Consider the following 16,961-nt stretch of genomic DNA (forward strand, 5'->3'; position numbering starts at 1 on the left):
GGATTCATGTCCTGCGTCTTTGGTGTAAAAACGATACGATATGATAGAAGTGATATTCTATTTCCATTCTTCTCATGTACCCTACCAGGTTGTACATAATTTCACTCTGATCACCTGATTAAGGTCGTGGCTGTAATGGTAAAGTTACCCTCTCCCTCTCTGTGATCAGTAAGTTTAGAGGGAGGGAATGCTTTGATGCTACACAATTATCTATTTCAAACGTTCAATTTACACAGTCATTTATTCCCATCCAGATGGGCTCATGATGTCCTACTTTATTAATGGGTTATAATCTGCTATCATTTATTTTGATGCTCAGATTGTCTTTAACTTGGTCACCGGCAGCTTTCAAACTGGTTTATGTCCTTTTTGCAGGTCCCCATCACTCTCTGAGCCTTCCCTTGCTTTCTGGTACAACAATATGCTCCAAGTCCATTTTATACTTTCCCTGACCCAGCCCCAGACTCAGCCATTTCTGCAAGGAGGCCCCTGGTTCCTGGAAACTGAAATTGCTATTTAGAAGCCAAGATCTGAGTACTAAACATGCTTCTTGCCTCTGGGATGTCAGTGTGTCCAGGCCCTCTTGGCGGACAGAGCCAGAAAAATCTGTATGCTTTTGCAGACCTAGACACGCACACACATTTACGACCACATTTCATTTCTATGTAAACTGAAAACCATGAGTTCACACCAGTCCTTTTCATTCTAATCCAATTTCCCTCTCACTCCCGAGAGTCTGAACCTGGCTTCCATTATCCTTATACGTCTATTATTTGATCAATCCCTCTGCATACAACCAATGTGCCTCTTCCACTGCCGCTCCTCCCCTGTCCTAGCTCAGGCTCTTACTGCCCATGCTAAGCCAGCCGTCCTCAGCTTGCTCAGGCTCTGAACTGCCCCAGGAAATGTCTTCATAGCTGTGGACATCCCCCCTCACTCTGACCCACTCCATGGCTGCAGGACTTAATTGTTCAGGAAGGAGAGGGGCTTAACTGACTTTTAAGTAAAGGGTTCCATTAATATCTGTCATCCTTTGTGTCCAGAGTATGCTAATGTGCCAGTTTTTAATTTAAAATGAACAAAAGACTGCAATGCAGCAGACTTAGATGAAGTTGAGCGCTTTTCTTTTTTTTTTTTAAGTGATAAAAACAGATCTAATTATACACAGAATGTCTACTGAAATCCTCAGGGAAATTACAAATTAACTAGTTGCAGGCAATTTGAAAAAAGCAACTTTTAAAAAGTCATCAGGAAGATCAGTTTATGCTCCATGATTTACTTTAATTGATTTCTTTAACCGAAAGCTGAGCATTTCATAAATGCAATCAAAACAGTTTCCACCTGGCCAACATCTGTTTCCAGGTCCCTTATTTGAAAATCTCTGGGATTTTATATAAAATTTGGGAAGAACAGAAGGATAGAGAGGAGAGGGAGAGAAACAGTTTCTCCAGGTCTGAAACAAGAAATTAAGTGGAAGAAGTTCTTTGAAAACCTTAAATAAAGCCCTACACAAATATTAGAGAAAAGTGATAACTATTCCAGAGTGCAAGGAGATCAAAACAGTTAATCCTAAAGGAAATCAGTCCTGAATATTCATTGGAAGGACTGATGCTGAAGCTGAAGTTCCAGTACTTTGGCCACCTGATGCGAAGAACTGACTCATTGGAAAAGACCCTGATGCTGGGAAAGACTGAAGGCAGGAGGAGAAGGGGATGACAGAGGATGAGAAGGTTGGATGGCATCACCGACTCAATGGACATGAGTTTGAACAAGCTCTGGGAGATGGTGAAGGACGGGGAAGCCTGGCACGCTGCAGTCCATGGGGTCGCAGAGTCGGACACGACTTAGTGACTAAACAACAACAACAAACAATGAATGACAAAGGATATCCAACTGCTCTAGCACTCATGTTAAAAAAGATCATCCTTGTTCCACTAAAATCACTTTGTACCTTTGTGCAAAATCAACCGACCAATATATGTATGTCTCTATGTGGACTCAAATTCCAGTTCTGCCACCTCCTGGCTAAGGGACGTAGGTGAGTCACCCTACTTCTCAAGCCTCAGCCTCCCCATGCGTAAGATGAGGGTCATCACAGTACCTGCCTCCTGGGGCTGCTATGAGCTGGAAAAGTATCCAGCATGGTACGTGCCCAGGGAATTCTGGTCACAGCAGTTCATGAGGAAATTGAAGCTTTACAAGCATTGAGCTCTACAAACTTTGGGCTTCCCTCGTCACTCAGTCGGTAAAGAATCTGCCTGCAGTGCAGGAGACCCAGGTTCGATTCCTGGGTCGAGAAGATCCCCTCAAGAAGGAAATGGCAACCCACTCCAGTATTCTTGCCTGGAGAATTCCATGGACAGAGGAGCCCGGTGGGCTACAGTCCATGGAGTCGCAAGAGTCTGACATGACTTAGCGACTAAATCATCATCATCCTCCACTACAAACTTTAGCTGTTATTAGTATCATTACTATTATTACTTAAAGAACACCAATGAAGACAATACTCACAATCTTTTCTTGTCCACCACTCGCTTGACTCGGATGGCTCTTTGTTCTGAGTAAAGTTTACACACTCCTGTCCAGGGGAAAATACCAGAGACCATTTAAAACTGCTTCTCAGGCAAAGGTATCATTACATACAGTGAGATATTACAGTCTTCAGCTAGCAAAGCTAAAGGTTGCATCCCACCTATTGTTAAATGCCACATGTGACCTTTAAGATAAAATGAAATACTTTTTAAGTAATCTTCAATGAAATCCAAAACGGCAGTCCTGTGCTCCTTCACTTGCTGAGAGTGTATCTCCTTGTGGGCTGAAACAGAAAAGGACAATATTCAGGGCTCTGTATTCAATTACACTGAAGAACAATTCATCAGCTTCCTTACAACAGCTTCTTTATTAGATGTATTCTTAAAAACACAGCTATAAAACAAGTCCTGTGTCAAGTGACATTTCATTTTTAAAAGAGTGAGATTTATGAGGCTTTGTGAGAGTAAAAGATTAAACCTGCAGAAAAACTACCATCAAATAATTTATGGTTTATCACGAAGGGATCGTGTTTGACGTGGGCCATTTCTTGAGAGCTGACCCCATGTGTGTTAACAGGATCCAATGCTCAAGCTGACCTTCAAGGAACATTTTAAATCAGACTCGGAGCACACACTCCCCTCTGCCCGCCCGGCTGCCTGTCAGCTTGGGCTGCTCCGTCCTCTTCCCTCAGCCACTCACATTCACCTCAGACACTGAGTGAGCCCTTCCTTCTCCGGGAAGCCTTGGCTCTCTGAGCCGCGAGGACGCCTGTCTCCTGTGAATCATCACTTCTTCAAGTCTGTGCCAGTTGTATTTTGGTAGAGGCTGAGTTCCTACAGTGTGCAGGCACCCTGCCAGTACTTTACATAAATTACTGTTAATGGCCCAAACAATGCAGAAGGCGATTATGATTATGCCTGTTTTACACATGACAAATCTGTAAGGAGCCCAGGGTCACAAGGTTTGGTACTTATTCCTCATTGTATTAATGGGCATGTATTTTCAAGGTATCTCAATGAATGTCCTTAAGGGTAGGCAGCATGATCTGGTTTTACCACAGGGCTGCTGCTGAACCTGAGGTTCACATGAGGAATTCAATGGATCCATAAAATTATACACAAAATTTGATGCATCTTCGTATTTTTTTGTGGCAGGAAAGTCTACAGTTTTCATCAGACTCTCCAGGTGGTCCATCAGGGTTCAAATGGAAGCTACTCAAACAAAGTCTGGGTCGAGCACAGCAGCATCTGGCCACTTGAGTTCTAGGCCATGTAATGTAATCTGCATCTGCTTAAGCAAATTAAAAGAGAATCAAGGAAGACACCTAACTTTGGAAGCCATCTCAGTGCCCCAGTGAAAATTCAACATCAATGAAAGTGAGATGACAGTAGTAACCCGAAGGCTAGCTATCGTTCTGAAGGTGCTAGGAGAATTTAATTCTCATGATGACCCCAAGAATGGGCTTCCCCGGTAGCTCAGATGGTAAAGAGTCTGCCTGCAATGCAGGAGGCCTGGGTTCAACCCCTGGGTTGACCCCAAGAATATGCCATATAATTGTCTCCATTTTATAGATGAAGAAACTGAGACCCAGGGCGACTCAGTGACTTGCCCAAGGCCACGTGGCCTGAACGTGTGGAGCTGGCGTGGGTGCGTAAGCAGCCGAGGCTCCAGAGCCGTCCTCTTCACCGAGAGAGTCTGTCACTACAGTTTAATGCTCCCAGTAGGGAGCTCAGAGTACCTTCGTGTGTCCTCGTTCACATGCCATCAACCGCTGCCCTACTCACTGCCGCCCAGAACACAGGCACGCCCGCACACACCTCCACTCACGAGTCATCTTCTCTGACCCTGGCCCCAAGGGAAACTCTTGGTTCTGTCTGGAGAAGTCCTTTCCACCTCCCTCTTCCCATCTGTTTAACTTGAATCATGGCTTTTGCATGATTTTTAACAGCTTAGGTTAAAACACGAATGAGGAAAAGGAAGACTTTGAAAGTTCTGGAACCGAAACCTAAATAACAGTGCGAGAGAGAGCTTTAACTGGCTGTGCCACACGCATCCTCTGAGTACTTAACCGCGAAAAGGCTGCTGGCTGCCTCTTTCAGGGCACGCACCTTGTGTTCTCAGCTGCTGGATCGCTTCTGAGCAGGTCCTCATGAACGTCTGAGCGTCCTGGTCTATCTGGTCTCGTTCTGTGTCCGTCATTCTCCCGTATTCAGACATGACATGACTGACAGAGAGAGAGAGAAGGACAGAATGAAGGGGCAGCAGCAAATGCCCACACGTGGAGTCTGGATGGGCTGTGAAGGGGAGAACAAAGCTCCCTGTTGAAGGGACCACTAAGCTGAGACTTGAAGGAGGAGGAGGAGCTGGCCACGCTAAGAGGTGGGAGAATGCTCTAGACAGTGGAACCAACACATACGAAGCTTACAGCCCCGAACTCCATTTTTCCGACCATTCTCTCTTGACCCCATCCAAACAGCCTTTTGCCCTCATCCCCCTCCTGTGGTCTTCACTCTCCAAGGTCACCACTGGGGTCATCCTTCCCCCCAAGGTACTTTCCACGAACATGACAGTGCCGATGGCTCCCCTTCCCTGATCTGCTTTCTCCTGCCTCTGGACTACATTCTCTCCTGGTTCCCTCCCACCTCCCTGGCTGCTGGTTTTCGGGCTTTCTGTTGACACCTTTTACCCACGGCTCCAACGGTAAAGAATCTACCTGCAACGCAGAAGACCTGGTTTCGATCCTTGGCTTGGGAAGATCCCCTGGAGGAGGGCATGGCAACCCATGAGAATCCCCAGGGACAGAGGAACCTGGTGGGCTACAGTCCATGGGGTTGCAGAGTCAGACACAACTGAGTGGCTAAACCCAGCACACCCTTAATCCCTGAATCTCTCTGCTGTCCACACTGTTCCCTTGGTGAGTTCGGCTAGGCTAGCGGGTTTTTTTGTTGTTAGTTTTACACTGACAAGTCCCAAATTTATATCTTCAGCCTGAACCTCTCCTTGAAATTGAGACGCATATATCTAACTGCTGGCTCAGTATCTCTATTCAGATATTTAGTCTGTATTGCAAATATGCCCCACACTGAGCCCGCAGCCACTCCCAAGCCTGCTTCCCACTTGTGTTGGGGGCAATTTCATTCCTTCTGGCCACTCAGGTCTCAAACCTGGGGTCATCCTGGCACCTCTTTTTCTCTCTCAGTTCACAACTAATCCACTGATAAATCTTGTTGGCTCTACCTTCAAAACATTTCCAGAATCTGACCTCTTGTTATCCTACCCACTGCTAACCCCTCTGGGCCATGCCACTGGGATCCCAAGGCTGGACCATAACTGCAGCCGCCCAGCTGGTCTGTTGTGTCTGGCGAGCTCCTCCTCTGATGATTCTAATGCACCAGCCTTACCGCTCCTGTCACACAGTCAGTCAGATCCTATCAATCCTCCGTACAGATGTCCAGTGCTTCCCACCTAAAAGCAGAAGCCAAGGTCCTTACAAGAGCTGCACGAGCGACTCACAAGCTCTGGCTCCTGCCCTCTCCGCCCACGTCCCGCTGCTCCAGCCACCCTGGCCTCTGTGCACTTTCTGGAACACTACAGCCATAGCCCTGCACCAGGACATACACTAGCTGGCTGTCTTCCCCTTCGGGGATGTCCTTTCCCTGGATGAGATCTCTATGAACTGACTGCTTACTTCTTGCAGGTGTTTACTCAAAGTCCCTGCATCTTAATAAGTACTTCCCTAAGCTACCTTTATATACTTGTATCCACCCTGACAGTTTCTATTTTCCCTTCTCCACTCCCCCTAAAAATATTACTGTGCTCCAACATTCTATGTTTTACTCATTTTGTTTCTTTTCTATCTTCCCCTCCAAAATACACATTCCATAAAGCTGGGGGCATTTGTCTGTTTGTTCACTGCTGTACCCCCGTCATCATCAGCAATCCTAGGATTTAGTAGGCTGATAAATCAATGGATCAATAACCAACTACTTTCAGAATGACCTCTCTTAGTACGTGAGGCCGATGTGAGAAGCCTAACACACAGCTACAGCTGTGCTCCTTAACAGGTCCCTCCTGGTCTGATTGCACCCCTTCCCCTGAGACCTGCAGACACTCCACTTCCAGAGCCTCCCCTGGAAATATGGAGGTACAGAGGCCCCGGGAATGTGTCCCTCCTAGGACAGGCCCCCAAGAGGGAGGAGTAAGCCTGGGGCTCTCCTCAGGGCCAAGCAGGAGGCCAGTCTCCTCTCCTCTCTCGGTGCAGCTCCCTCCCACCCCCTCAACCCCTCAAGCCTAGCGTCCACCCTCTCTGGACGGGCGCTGGAGGGAGAGAAGGCAGCCCGTAGGTTCCAGGGCAAAGGATGGCCTCCCCTCGGTGAGTGAGAGACGGCTATTTCCCTAACCCCAGCCCTCCGCAGGATCTTGTTTCCTTAACTAGTTTGGCTTAACACGGTAATCCTAACAGGAATGTGCTCTAAGACAGAAGATCCCAGAGAGGGGAAGCGGGGCAGGGGCCGGGCAAGCAGGCTCAACCCTCCCCCCAACTCCCCAGTCTGGTGGCGGAGGATGGAGAGCTGTGAGCACAGGGGTGCAGTCTGTGCCGCCCCTCAAGAAACCAGCTCACCGGAAACGGAAACAGAGGCTAAGGGGTCAGGGACAGATAAATGAGACCAGCGCTCACTTCCGAGTGGCGAGGCACCCCATGGACGGAGCCCATCTATAAAACGACCAATTTCAGGAACGTGAGATTAACGTCCTCCTTCTCTGTTTTGACTTAACAGAAACTCAGCTCAGTGAAACTGAAAAGGTCTGAAGGTTAATTTGATAAAACTGATTATACTCAATTAAAAGGTGATGTTCCTTTAGGATACACTATATATTAACCTTTTAAATGGGAAATTGCCAGTATGGTCGTTCCAGTAGTAATAACGACAGAAACCAAGAAAGTTTCTCCCCCAGGTAGTACTGTTTTGTCGCCAGGATATTGAGGAAAAGGTCTATCTACCAGAAGTAGAGAAAGTATTTTTAATTAAAATCATTCAAGAGATCTAGCCAGAGGCTACTTAGGTTGCTTGCTGTTCTGCTCTAGTAAAATGTCATTATTTTTTTTTTTAATTAAATGGGTCAATAAAGTCTGAGTTCTACATTATGGGAAAAATTATGGCTTCCTAATTATGTCAAACTAACATAGGCTTGTGAGTCTGAAGGCAATATTTCTCTCCATTCCACGATCACACTCTATCCAAAATGTTCCCAGTGAGGCAGGAGATAGATGGGCCCCCCAGGATGAATAGCCGGAGTCCATTCCCAACACTTCAAGATTAAAATAGCACAACAATTGGGAAGAGCAGGCTGGGCCCTACCCAGATAAAACAGAAGAGACTACAGATTTCTCATTCTCAAAGTCAAGGAGATCTTCCTGACTGAAAGCTCCTTAGTGGTCAAAGGGGGAGACCTAGGGGTCAAGGTTACCCACAGGCCTCGTTCCTGGAATCCATCTTGGTTGTGAGATGCACGTGCAAACATGGGAGGATGTGGAGATGCACTTTAAGGCAGACTCAGAACCAAAGGAAAATGACCGGCAAAGGAAATCTGGAAGAAACGCCCCCTATATGTGATTTAAACCACCACGAGGGCGGGACACTCTGAGTCCACCTATGTGTCTATCCACAGGTACTGTACTCTTCTCCCTCCTAATAAACACTTTCCTTGTCTCACTACTTCCGTCTTTGCGGGAATTCTTTCCTGCAAAGCCAAAGGGCCAGGGCTTTGTCACTGGCCACTGGTCTAGTGGCTAGGATTTGGCGTTCTCAATGCTTCAGCCTGACCTCAGTCTCTGGTCGGAAACCCAAACTTTGCTTCAAGCCACTGAAGAGCAGGAGAAGGGGACACCAGAGGATGAGATGGTTGGATGGCATCACCGACTCAATGGACATGGGTTTGAATAAACTCCAGGAGTTGGTGATGGACAGGGAGGCCTGGCGTGCTGCAGTTTATGGGGTCGCAAAGAGTCGGACACGACTGAGCGACTGAACTGAACTGAACTGAAGAGCAAGGCCACCAGAGATCACTAGGAACAGGCCACAGCCAGCACCCTGCACTGGGAGGCACAGCAGTAAAAAAAGAAAAGACTTTAAATGGTCTACCACCTTTGGGAGGGAAAACATGATGGGAGAAGATAAGGGTGGCCCTTCTCCCTCTGGAGAGAACGTAGGGTGTAGGGGGCAAATGCTTATTCCCTAGTCCTCCTGTTTCTACCAGAGAATCCACACCTCTCATGACACCCTCCCTCCCTCCTCAGCCTCCTCCCTCCTGCCCCTCCGTTGGGGCAGGGACTTCTCTGACTGGCAGCCTGGCAGAAGGACCCGAGCAGGGAGTGAACAGGCATCCAGCCACGGCTCCTCTCTCTCCTCTCCTCTGGGATCTCCCTGTTTACTGGCAGTGGAGGTTCTGCTTCTGCTCCTTCTCTCATAGGCTCTCAGGGGCCTCTGTGCTCTCTGTGCTCCGGGGCTGTGACCGTTCAGTGGCACCAATGGCTGAGTGCACCTGTCTAATTCAGGAGCCTTCAGCAAGGCCACCCGCCCGCAGATCTAATCTATGCTGCTACCCTAGATTTCACTGGTGAGCGAGCTTTGAATATGTCCATCTGTGTCACGTCGACTTGACTTCGGCATCCTCTCTCTTGCCCTCCCTCCTCTCTCTGGCAGGAATTAGAGATGCGTGCTTTCTTTCTTTTTATTTTAATAATTTGATTATTTAAGGCTCTGCTGGGCCTTCATTGTTGCTCAAGCTTTTCTCCAGTTGAGGTGCTCAGGCCTCTCACTGTAGTTGCTTCAGGCTCCAGGGTTTTTGGGCTTCAGCAGCTGTAGCACATGGGCTCAGTAGTTATGGCTCCCGGGCTCTATCGCACAGGCTCAGGAGTTGTGGCGTATGGGCTTAGCTGCTCTGCAGCATGTGGAGTCTTTTTGGATCAGGGATCGAACCTGTGTCTCCTGCATTGGCAGGCGGATTCTTTACCACTGAGCCACCAGGGAAGCTCTGAAAGGTGCTTTCTTTATCAAATGGCCACTGACCCAACTGCACCGCAGGTCAAATGGGGTTTCAATTCAATGACCATTCACCAAGGGACTTCCACGCGCCAGGAACTCTCACACACATCTCATTCAATCCCCACGAGAGCATTGCGTATGAGTGTGCTCAGTCATGTCCGACTCTTTTCGACCTATGGACTGTAGCCTGCCAGGCTCCTCTGTCCATGGGATTCTCCAGGCAAGAATACTGGACTGGGTTGCCATTTCCTCCTCCAGGAGATCTTCCCGACCCAGGGATCAAAGCTGCATCTCCTGTGCCTCCTGCACTGGCAGGAGGATTCTTTACCCACTGAGCTACCTGGAAAGCCCCTTATGCACATTATCCATACCTTATTAAAAACAAACGAAAACCAAAGCACAAATATCTGAAGCGAGTTGTGTATACTTACATGACTAAGACTTGGTGGAGCTTGGACTAGAACGCAGGTGTTATTGACCCCCGAAGCCCTGCTCTTTCAAAGGAGCCAAAACGGGCAGGAGTGCAACTCGGAGTCCTCTGGCTAGTGACGAAGTGCAAGTGGGATGAGGACTCAGTGGGGTGATGACCCGTCAAGACTCAGGAAGCCCCAGGAGCACCAGCTGTGCTGACGCTGGAGCCACACAACCACTGCGTAGACAAGAGTGGAATGGGCCCCGGGGACCCCGTGCTCCCTCCCAGCGTGTGCTGCCACAGTAGCCAGCTGCCCGCTGTCCTGGGAAACATGAGGACTCGGAGTAAGTCCACACCGTGCTGCTCTGGGAACACTGACAGGCAGTGTTGTGGAGCTGATCTGTGCTGTTCGAGGAGAAATGTCTTAATCCCACCCCTATAGTACTACTGCAAAGTTACAGAATAGCAGCCTTACACAATAATCTTTTCATAAATCCACTGCTTTTTTTCTTTTCTGCACAGCATTTCAACTGTACCGTCTTGTCTGAAACTAACTAATAGGCAAGTGAGCATCACTCTCGTTATTTAGAGCAGGATTCCTCAAAAGTTTTCTGAAAAGGGCCAGAGTATAAATATTAGACTCTGAGGGCCATACAGCCCGGGCACAGCTGCTCATCTCTGCTGCGTAGGTGTAAAAGCAGCCATCCATAACATGCAAATGAATGGGCATGCCGCTGTTCCAATAAACTTTATTTATGACACCAAAAATTTAACTTCATTTAATTTTCTTATGAGGTAAAATATTATGATTATTATTACTCTCCCCATAGCCATTAAAAAATGTAAGAACTACTCTCAGCTCACAGGCTGTACAAAAATACAGAGCTGGACTTGGCTTATAGGCTACGGTTTGCTGACCCCTGGTTTAGAGGAAGACATTGCCTTCTACAAGTTAAGTGAATTTCTCAGGTTCGCATGGCTAATAAGGAGACAGAGTAGCTTGAACTAAACCAACGTTTAAAGCATTCACCTTAGCTGGATGCCTTTTCAAGGCAAAGGGAAATTAATAATGGATTTCCATGAGAGATCTCCACGACCACTTATGTAACCTAAGCTGTCAAGTACTAAAGAAAGGAGCTGGAAAATGATAGGTTTACACCAGTTTTGTTAAGTTTCCCAAAACGACAGTCGCTTCCATTTGTACACACTATAAAATTAGCATCTGATGTACATACATACCTTTAGCAACAAAATTTATACTGCCATCTAGTGTTGACCAACTATTTTAACTGAGAACTTTAAAATAAGGTTTACTTGGTATGAAGCACTAGAATAATAATTTTACTATATTCCAAAATTATGTAAATGAAATACACTTAAAAGCATAAAGGAGACAAAGTGGTAGAGATTATTTAAAACTCACTTGGCGCATAATTATTTTCTCTGTTAAAAAACTGATAAGAAATATTTCCATTTTTGTATGTATTGATTAAAGTCCTTTTATAAATTCAGAAGATTTATTCCATATTTTCTAACTGTGTGATAGGAAGGCTTCCAAAGGGCAAAACTCCTAGTTTTATAATGATGAAATCCTACACAGATGCTTCTAGTGATGTCATTTCCTATGTCCAGTCCAACTTTTCCACTGCTTAGGCACTACAATTGAAGCGGAATCCTATGCGAGATACACCACACTGAAGCCGGGTGCAGACAGAGGTTAAGAAAGAGCAGGAGGCGTGACATTTGCACTGCAGTATACTCCTGAGTCTACTGAGAGCTGGAGTCCATTCTAGAAGTCCTTTCGGAGGTCGCGATCAAAATGCTTTTTCTTTTTAAAAATCAACCTAACAAAAACCTCCAACCTCAGGGAGGCAAGAGTTCTCATCTCTCCAAATGGCATTTTTATGTGACTGGCATGATCTCTTCATTTGCTTGGTAGTATGTATTTAATGAGACACTGCCCCATCCTCTCTGCATGTTTCACAACATATATGGCACATACAGAGCAGCAAACACGTGTGTGCCTCAGGGGACACTGCTGTGGGGCTGTGGTGACTTTAAGAACATGGGATATGGCTGCGCTTACCCTGGCTGGGGGAGCCCCTTTCAGCTCTGCAGATTTTCTTTCACTGTCAAACTGATCTTCCCCATTACAACCCAGAGTTAGTAAAAAGTGAGGATGAAAACCTCACAAGGAATATAGTATGGCAAAGAACAGTCACCAAAATCATGGGGAAAAAAACAAACAAACAGACACTTACCTATAAGCATTAATATAATCTTTTCTGTGTTCCAGAAGAAAATCTCTCAGCTTGCCAATGTGCGAAATCTGTCATGAAAAGAAAGCAAATGGTTTATATGGATAAATATGTTACACTCACATGCAACAAATTTTAAATTAGTAGAGAGAGAGTGGAATTCTCTCTCCTCAAAAGAGCAGTAGAATGCTCTCTCTTCAAATCTTCAAAAGATTCTGAAGCTACAGACTGGACACTTCTGGTTTTAGACTCCTATATAATCACTGACTTGTCAAAGTCACCCACGTTCCTGGGCCTTGGTCTCCTGCCTAAGTCACAGATCGCAACAATTACAGGAGAAGGAAGCAACAACAATGAAGAGATGAGTCTAAGGAACTTCGAGATTCTGTGAGATGATGCATGTCTAGTAACTGCACAGCATGTGCTTAATAAAGGCCAATTCCCTTCCTTAAGCATTTTCTACCTAAAATTTTACAGACAAACATTCCTTCTTCCAAGTGTTCTAGGGGATGGATTCTAAGGCTGGAGCTACTAAGTTTATAAACAGGGTCTATGCAGAGCAGCAGAATTAAACAGAAGATTCTGGAGCAGTGATGTATCCCTACACAGCACATCTCCGTCTTCTCCACTTGTGTGGATGAACAAGAGAGGACACACAAGTACAGGGGACTGAACTCCTGATGGCTCATTTCTAGTGCTAAAGCCCCTATCAAGTGTCAGGTACTGTGTGTGGAAGGAGGGATTAAGAAACAAAACAACAAGAGGTAGGAAGAAACCTGGGATCATGGTTGACACGGAAAAGAGAGCTTCCAGAAGGAGAGAATGATTAGCTAAGCCGGTGGCCCGCGCAGTCCTTTGACCACAGCTCACGCTCGCTTCCTCCTAATGCCCTTTGTATTTTTTCCAAACACACGCAGCCCCAGTCTTGAAGGATCTGCTGAACTTTCATCTTTTGCATGAAAGTTTTTCTGTCAAGGCCAACTCAGGCCAATTTTCGCTCTGCTCTGAACTTACAAGCACGTCTGCATCCCACCCACTGGGCACTCAGCTACACACGGCCACGTCCACTGGCTTCACTTTTGCGCACACGCCTCTTTCTCAGGGGTTAGGAACCATGTGAGGAGGGGGCTGCCCAGCTTCTCCCATGGCCCTAAGCACAACATGGAGCCCAGGGTGGGGTCAGTCAGTACTCGCAGACCGAGTAAACGTCTAAATGCAAGAACAGTATTTACCACTAAAGAAACATTCTGCAGTTGTCTGGGGATAGGTCAGTCGGGGTTCAGTTACATTCCCCAGGGCCTAGACTAAGAACAAACATGGTTCAGAAAAGCACCCTCAGGCATCTTAAGAGCATGAATTACAGAAAAAAATGGACTAATGCCACATATTCATTTATTTACCAGATTACAAAGATTACTGAGATTGGTCGGCAACCCTGGCTCTGCGAGGAACCTACACACACACACACACACACACACACACACACGACCTCCTTCTTCCCCAGCACACACACACACACACACACACACACGACCTCCTTCTTCCCCAGCAGCCTGTTGTGGGCACTGATGTCACTCTGCTCACAACCAGGCTGGGAACGTGAACCTCGCAGAGGCTGCGTGCCTCATCCACAGTTACACGGTTAGTGTCTGGCGGGGCTGAGAGGCAAGCTCAGGACTCTCTTGAGTTCATTCGGCCTGTCTTCCACTAAGCCACAGCTGCCTGCTAAATCCTTTTATTCCAATTTTCCACTTTATGCTACATTTTAAAATCTGACTTTTAAGACTGTTGGGAAAGAAAATTTAGGAGATATGCAAACTAGGTGTTCACCACACATGAGATTTAATCAAATTAACTCTCCTGTTTAATATGCTTCAACGGTTCCCAGCATCAGGGCCAGGGTCCTTGATGCTGGGAAAGATTAAGGGCAGGAGGAGAAGGGGGCGACAAAGGATGAGATGGTTGGAAGGCATCACTGACTCAATGGACATGAGTTTGAGCGAGCTCCAGGGGATAGTGAAGGACAGGGAAGCCTGGCGTGCTGCAGTCCATGGGGTCGCCAAGAGTCGGCCGCGACTGAGTAACTGAACGACAACAATACACAACAACAATGGTTCCCACTCCCTTCCCCAACCCCTGCCTGCAAGGGGCCAGGTGAGCAGTGGGAATGCTAAGGCAAGCGGAGGGGAGGGGACAGGGCACCGGGCAGGCGTGAATTCTGGTTTTTGAACACCCTGCAGTCAAAGGAAGCATCTCTCCAGTCGACTTGCCGGAAGGCAGCTAATTGTCATCTCAGCCCTTAATCAGTGGGGTCAAGTCGAAGCCCCAAATGCAGCACTTGAGGCCCTTCACAGTGCAGCTCCAGAAGTCCCGAGGGGCCTCAGTCCTGCCACGCTCCCCATCGACCACAAAGACCACAATGACTCCTTACCGACTAGCTTCCCTTCACCAGAGCACAAGTTCCTAGAGGGTAAAGGGTCCTCCCCCTTTCCCCAGAGCCTGTTAGGCACAAAAACTTTCACTGCATGTTGAATAGGTAGTGAGTACTGAATAATCTGGGCTTCCCAGGTGGCTCAGTGGTAAAGAACCCACCTGCCAATGCAGGAGACGCAAGAGATGCAGGTTCGATCCCTGGGTCTGGAAGATCCCCTGGAGGAAGAAATGGCAACCCACTCCAGTATTCTTGCCTGAAAAATCCTACGGACAGAGGACGGGCCACAGTCTCATGGGGTCATAAAGAGCTGGGCACGACTAAGCGATTAAGCATACATGCACTGAATGATCCCCTAAGGATTATACCTACTGTGGTAGGCAGAGGAATGCTACATACCCTCCTCCCAAAGATGTCTAAGTCTTATCCCCAGAACCTGTGAATTTATTGTTACATGGCAAAGGGGAATTAATGTGGCAGAAGGTAATAATATGATCATCAGCTGAGCTTAAAATAGGGCGATCACTCTGGATTTATGTTGGAGTATCCGGGGTGGTAGGCCCTGTATAACCACAGGGTCCTTAAATGGAGAACAAGGAGGCAGAAGAGAGAGTCAGAACGATGCAACAGGAGGACTCGATCCAACACTGCTGGCTTTCAAGACAGAGGAAGGCAGCCAAGGGATCAATGCCATGTCTGCCTGCTGGAAAAGACAACTTAGCGGATTCTCCCCTAGCGTCTCCAGAAGAGAACAGAAACCTGACCATACCCTGATCTCAACCAAGGGAGTCCCGTTTTGGACTTCAGACCCACAGAACAAGAAGACTACGTTTTTGTCATTTTAAGCCACTAAATTGATGGTAACTTGTTACAGCAGCAATAAGAAACTAATACACTGTGTCTCAGTTTGGGCTGCTATAACAAAATACCACAGGTTGGGTAGCTTACACAACAAACGGTTATTTCTCTCAGTTCTGGAGGTGGGGAAGTCCTGGCCAAGGTGGCAGCATATCTGGGGCCTGGGGTGGGCTCTCATCCCAATTTGCAGACAGCTGCCTTCTTGAGTCCTCACATGGTGGTCTTGTATCTCTTCCTCTAAAGGCACCTATCCCATCCATGGGGGCCCTGCCCTCATGACCTAATTAGGCCCCAAAGGCCTCACCTCCAAATAACATCCCACTGGGTATCAGGGCTTCAATTCTGTGATAACACAAGCATTCAGTCATAGCGTATCTGACATAGCATAAAGCCTTATCTGAAACAGCCTTTTTTTTTTTTTTAAAAAGGAGTCATGTTTTCAATAAAGGTTTAAAATGTCCAAAGGAATACACTGCACAGTCTAGACACAGAAGCCCCCCTCTTTAAGTCTCCACTCCCGCATCTTTAGCTGGCTTCAGTCTACCAGGGTGGAATGGTGTGTGGGGGTGAGTGCCAGGAACAAGAAGCCCCTACAGGCATCTCAGAAAACACGATTACAAGAAGTTTCACTTAAAGTATAACAAATGTGATCCCTATTGCTTATGATATGATACCTGGGATTTGCTTCAAAGTAACATGGGGTGGAGAGTAATAGCTGAAAGAGGATCAGTCATGAGTCGACAGCTGAGGGTGGGTAGGTGCGGACTCCTTATAAATACTGTCTACTGGAATATATACTCGACAGCTTTCTTAACAAAACACTATTTTTAAAAATCTCCCATCTTTTACTCTCTTTTAACATGTTTGGTGATTCTGAAGTACAGATTTTCTGCTGCCAAACTACTAATAACCCATACTTGAACGAGCAACTCAACCCCACCTCAAATCTCTAGCTAATTTATTTCTAAATAGACGTTAGCAAGTTTTTGCTTAAAATTCCACTTGAGAGGATCAATACCACTTAAACAACAACAACAACAAAAAAACACCCTACCAACCCCAAAACCTTCACTGAGAGGTCACTATGTGCCAGGCTCTATTCCAAGATCTCTGCACGCGTTAGCTCATGGAGCTCTCCCGGCAGCCCCAAGATGAGTAACGTCATCATGCCTGTTTTAACAGGGAAGGAAACCGAGTCAGAAAGCTGGTAAGTAATTTGCTCAGGGACACATGGGGTGAAGCCTGGATGGAATCCAGTATTCTACGTTATCAGACTGCAGTTCTTAACCCCCAGATTTATGCGCAGATTCTTGGCAGGTGGCAAGTTCAATTTTTCAGTATAGCAGTCACGAAGGGGGATGCCTGGGAATCGAGAAAAGCACCCAGCGAGCGGCGTCAGGGTGTTTTTACTTGTGTCTGATCTC

General features: G+C 46.8%; 1 protein-coding gene across 22 annotated transcripts in view; it reads right to left on the reverse strand.

Annotated features, from left to right (window-relative positions):
* Nucleotides 1-16,961, reverse strand: part of STX18 (syntaxin 18) — a 109,709-nt gene that overhangs the window by 26,058 nt on the left and 66,690 nt on the right. For 13 of the 22 annotated variants that reach the window (XM_081492132.1, XM_081492638.1, XM_081493631.1 and 10 more), the window contains 4 exons: nt 12,252-12,319; nt 4,641-4,756; nt 2,738-2,815; nt 2,512-2,578 (listed from right to left, as the gene is read on the reverse strand). In XM_081492132.1, coding sequence (XP_081348258.1) covers nt 2,512-2,578; nt 2,738-2,815; nt 4,641-4,756; nt 12,252-12,319 — 329 coding nt within the window. Of the gene's footprint in view, nt 1-2,511; nt 2,579-2,737; nt 2,816-4,640; nt 5,998-10,009; nt 10,313-12,251; nt 12,320-13,480; nt 13,553-13,648; nt 13,801-16,961 lie in introns of those variants that run through there. The other 9 variants (XM_081492939.1, XM_081493189.1, XM_081493029.1 and 6 more) reach the window with 4 other exon arrangements.

Source organism: Giraffa tippelskirchi, chromosome 1 (genome assembly GCF_054371585.1).
Source record: "Giraffa tippelskirchi isolate mGirTip1 chromosome 1, T2T-mGirTip1v1.2.pri, whole genome shotgun sequence".
NCBI classification, from domain to species: domain Eukaryota; kingdom Metazoa; phylum Chordata; class Mammalia; order Artiodactyla; family Giraffidae; genus Giraffa; species Giraffa tippelskirchi.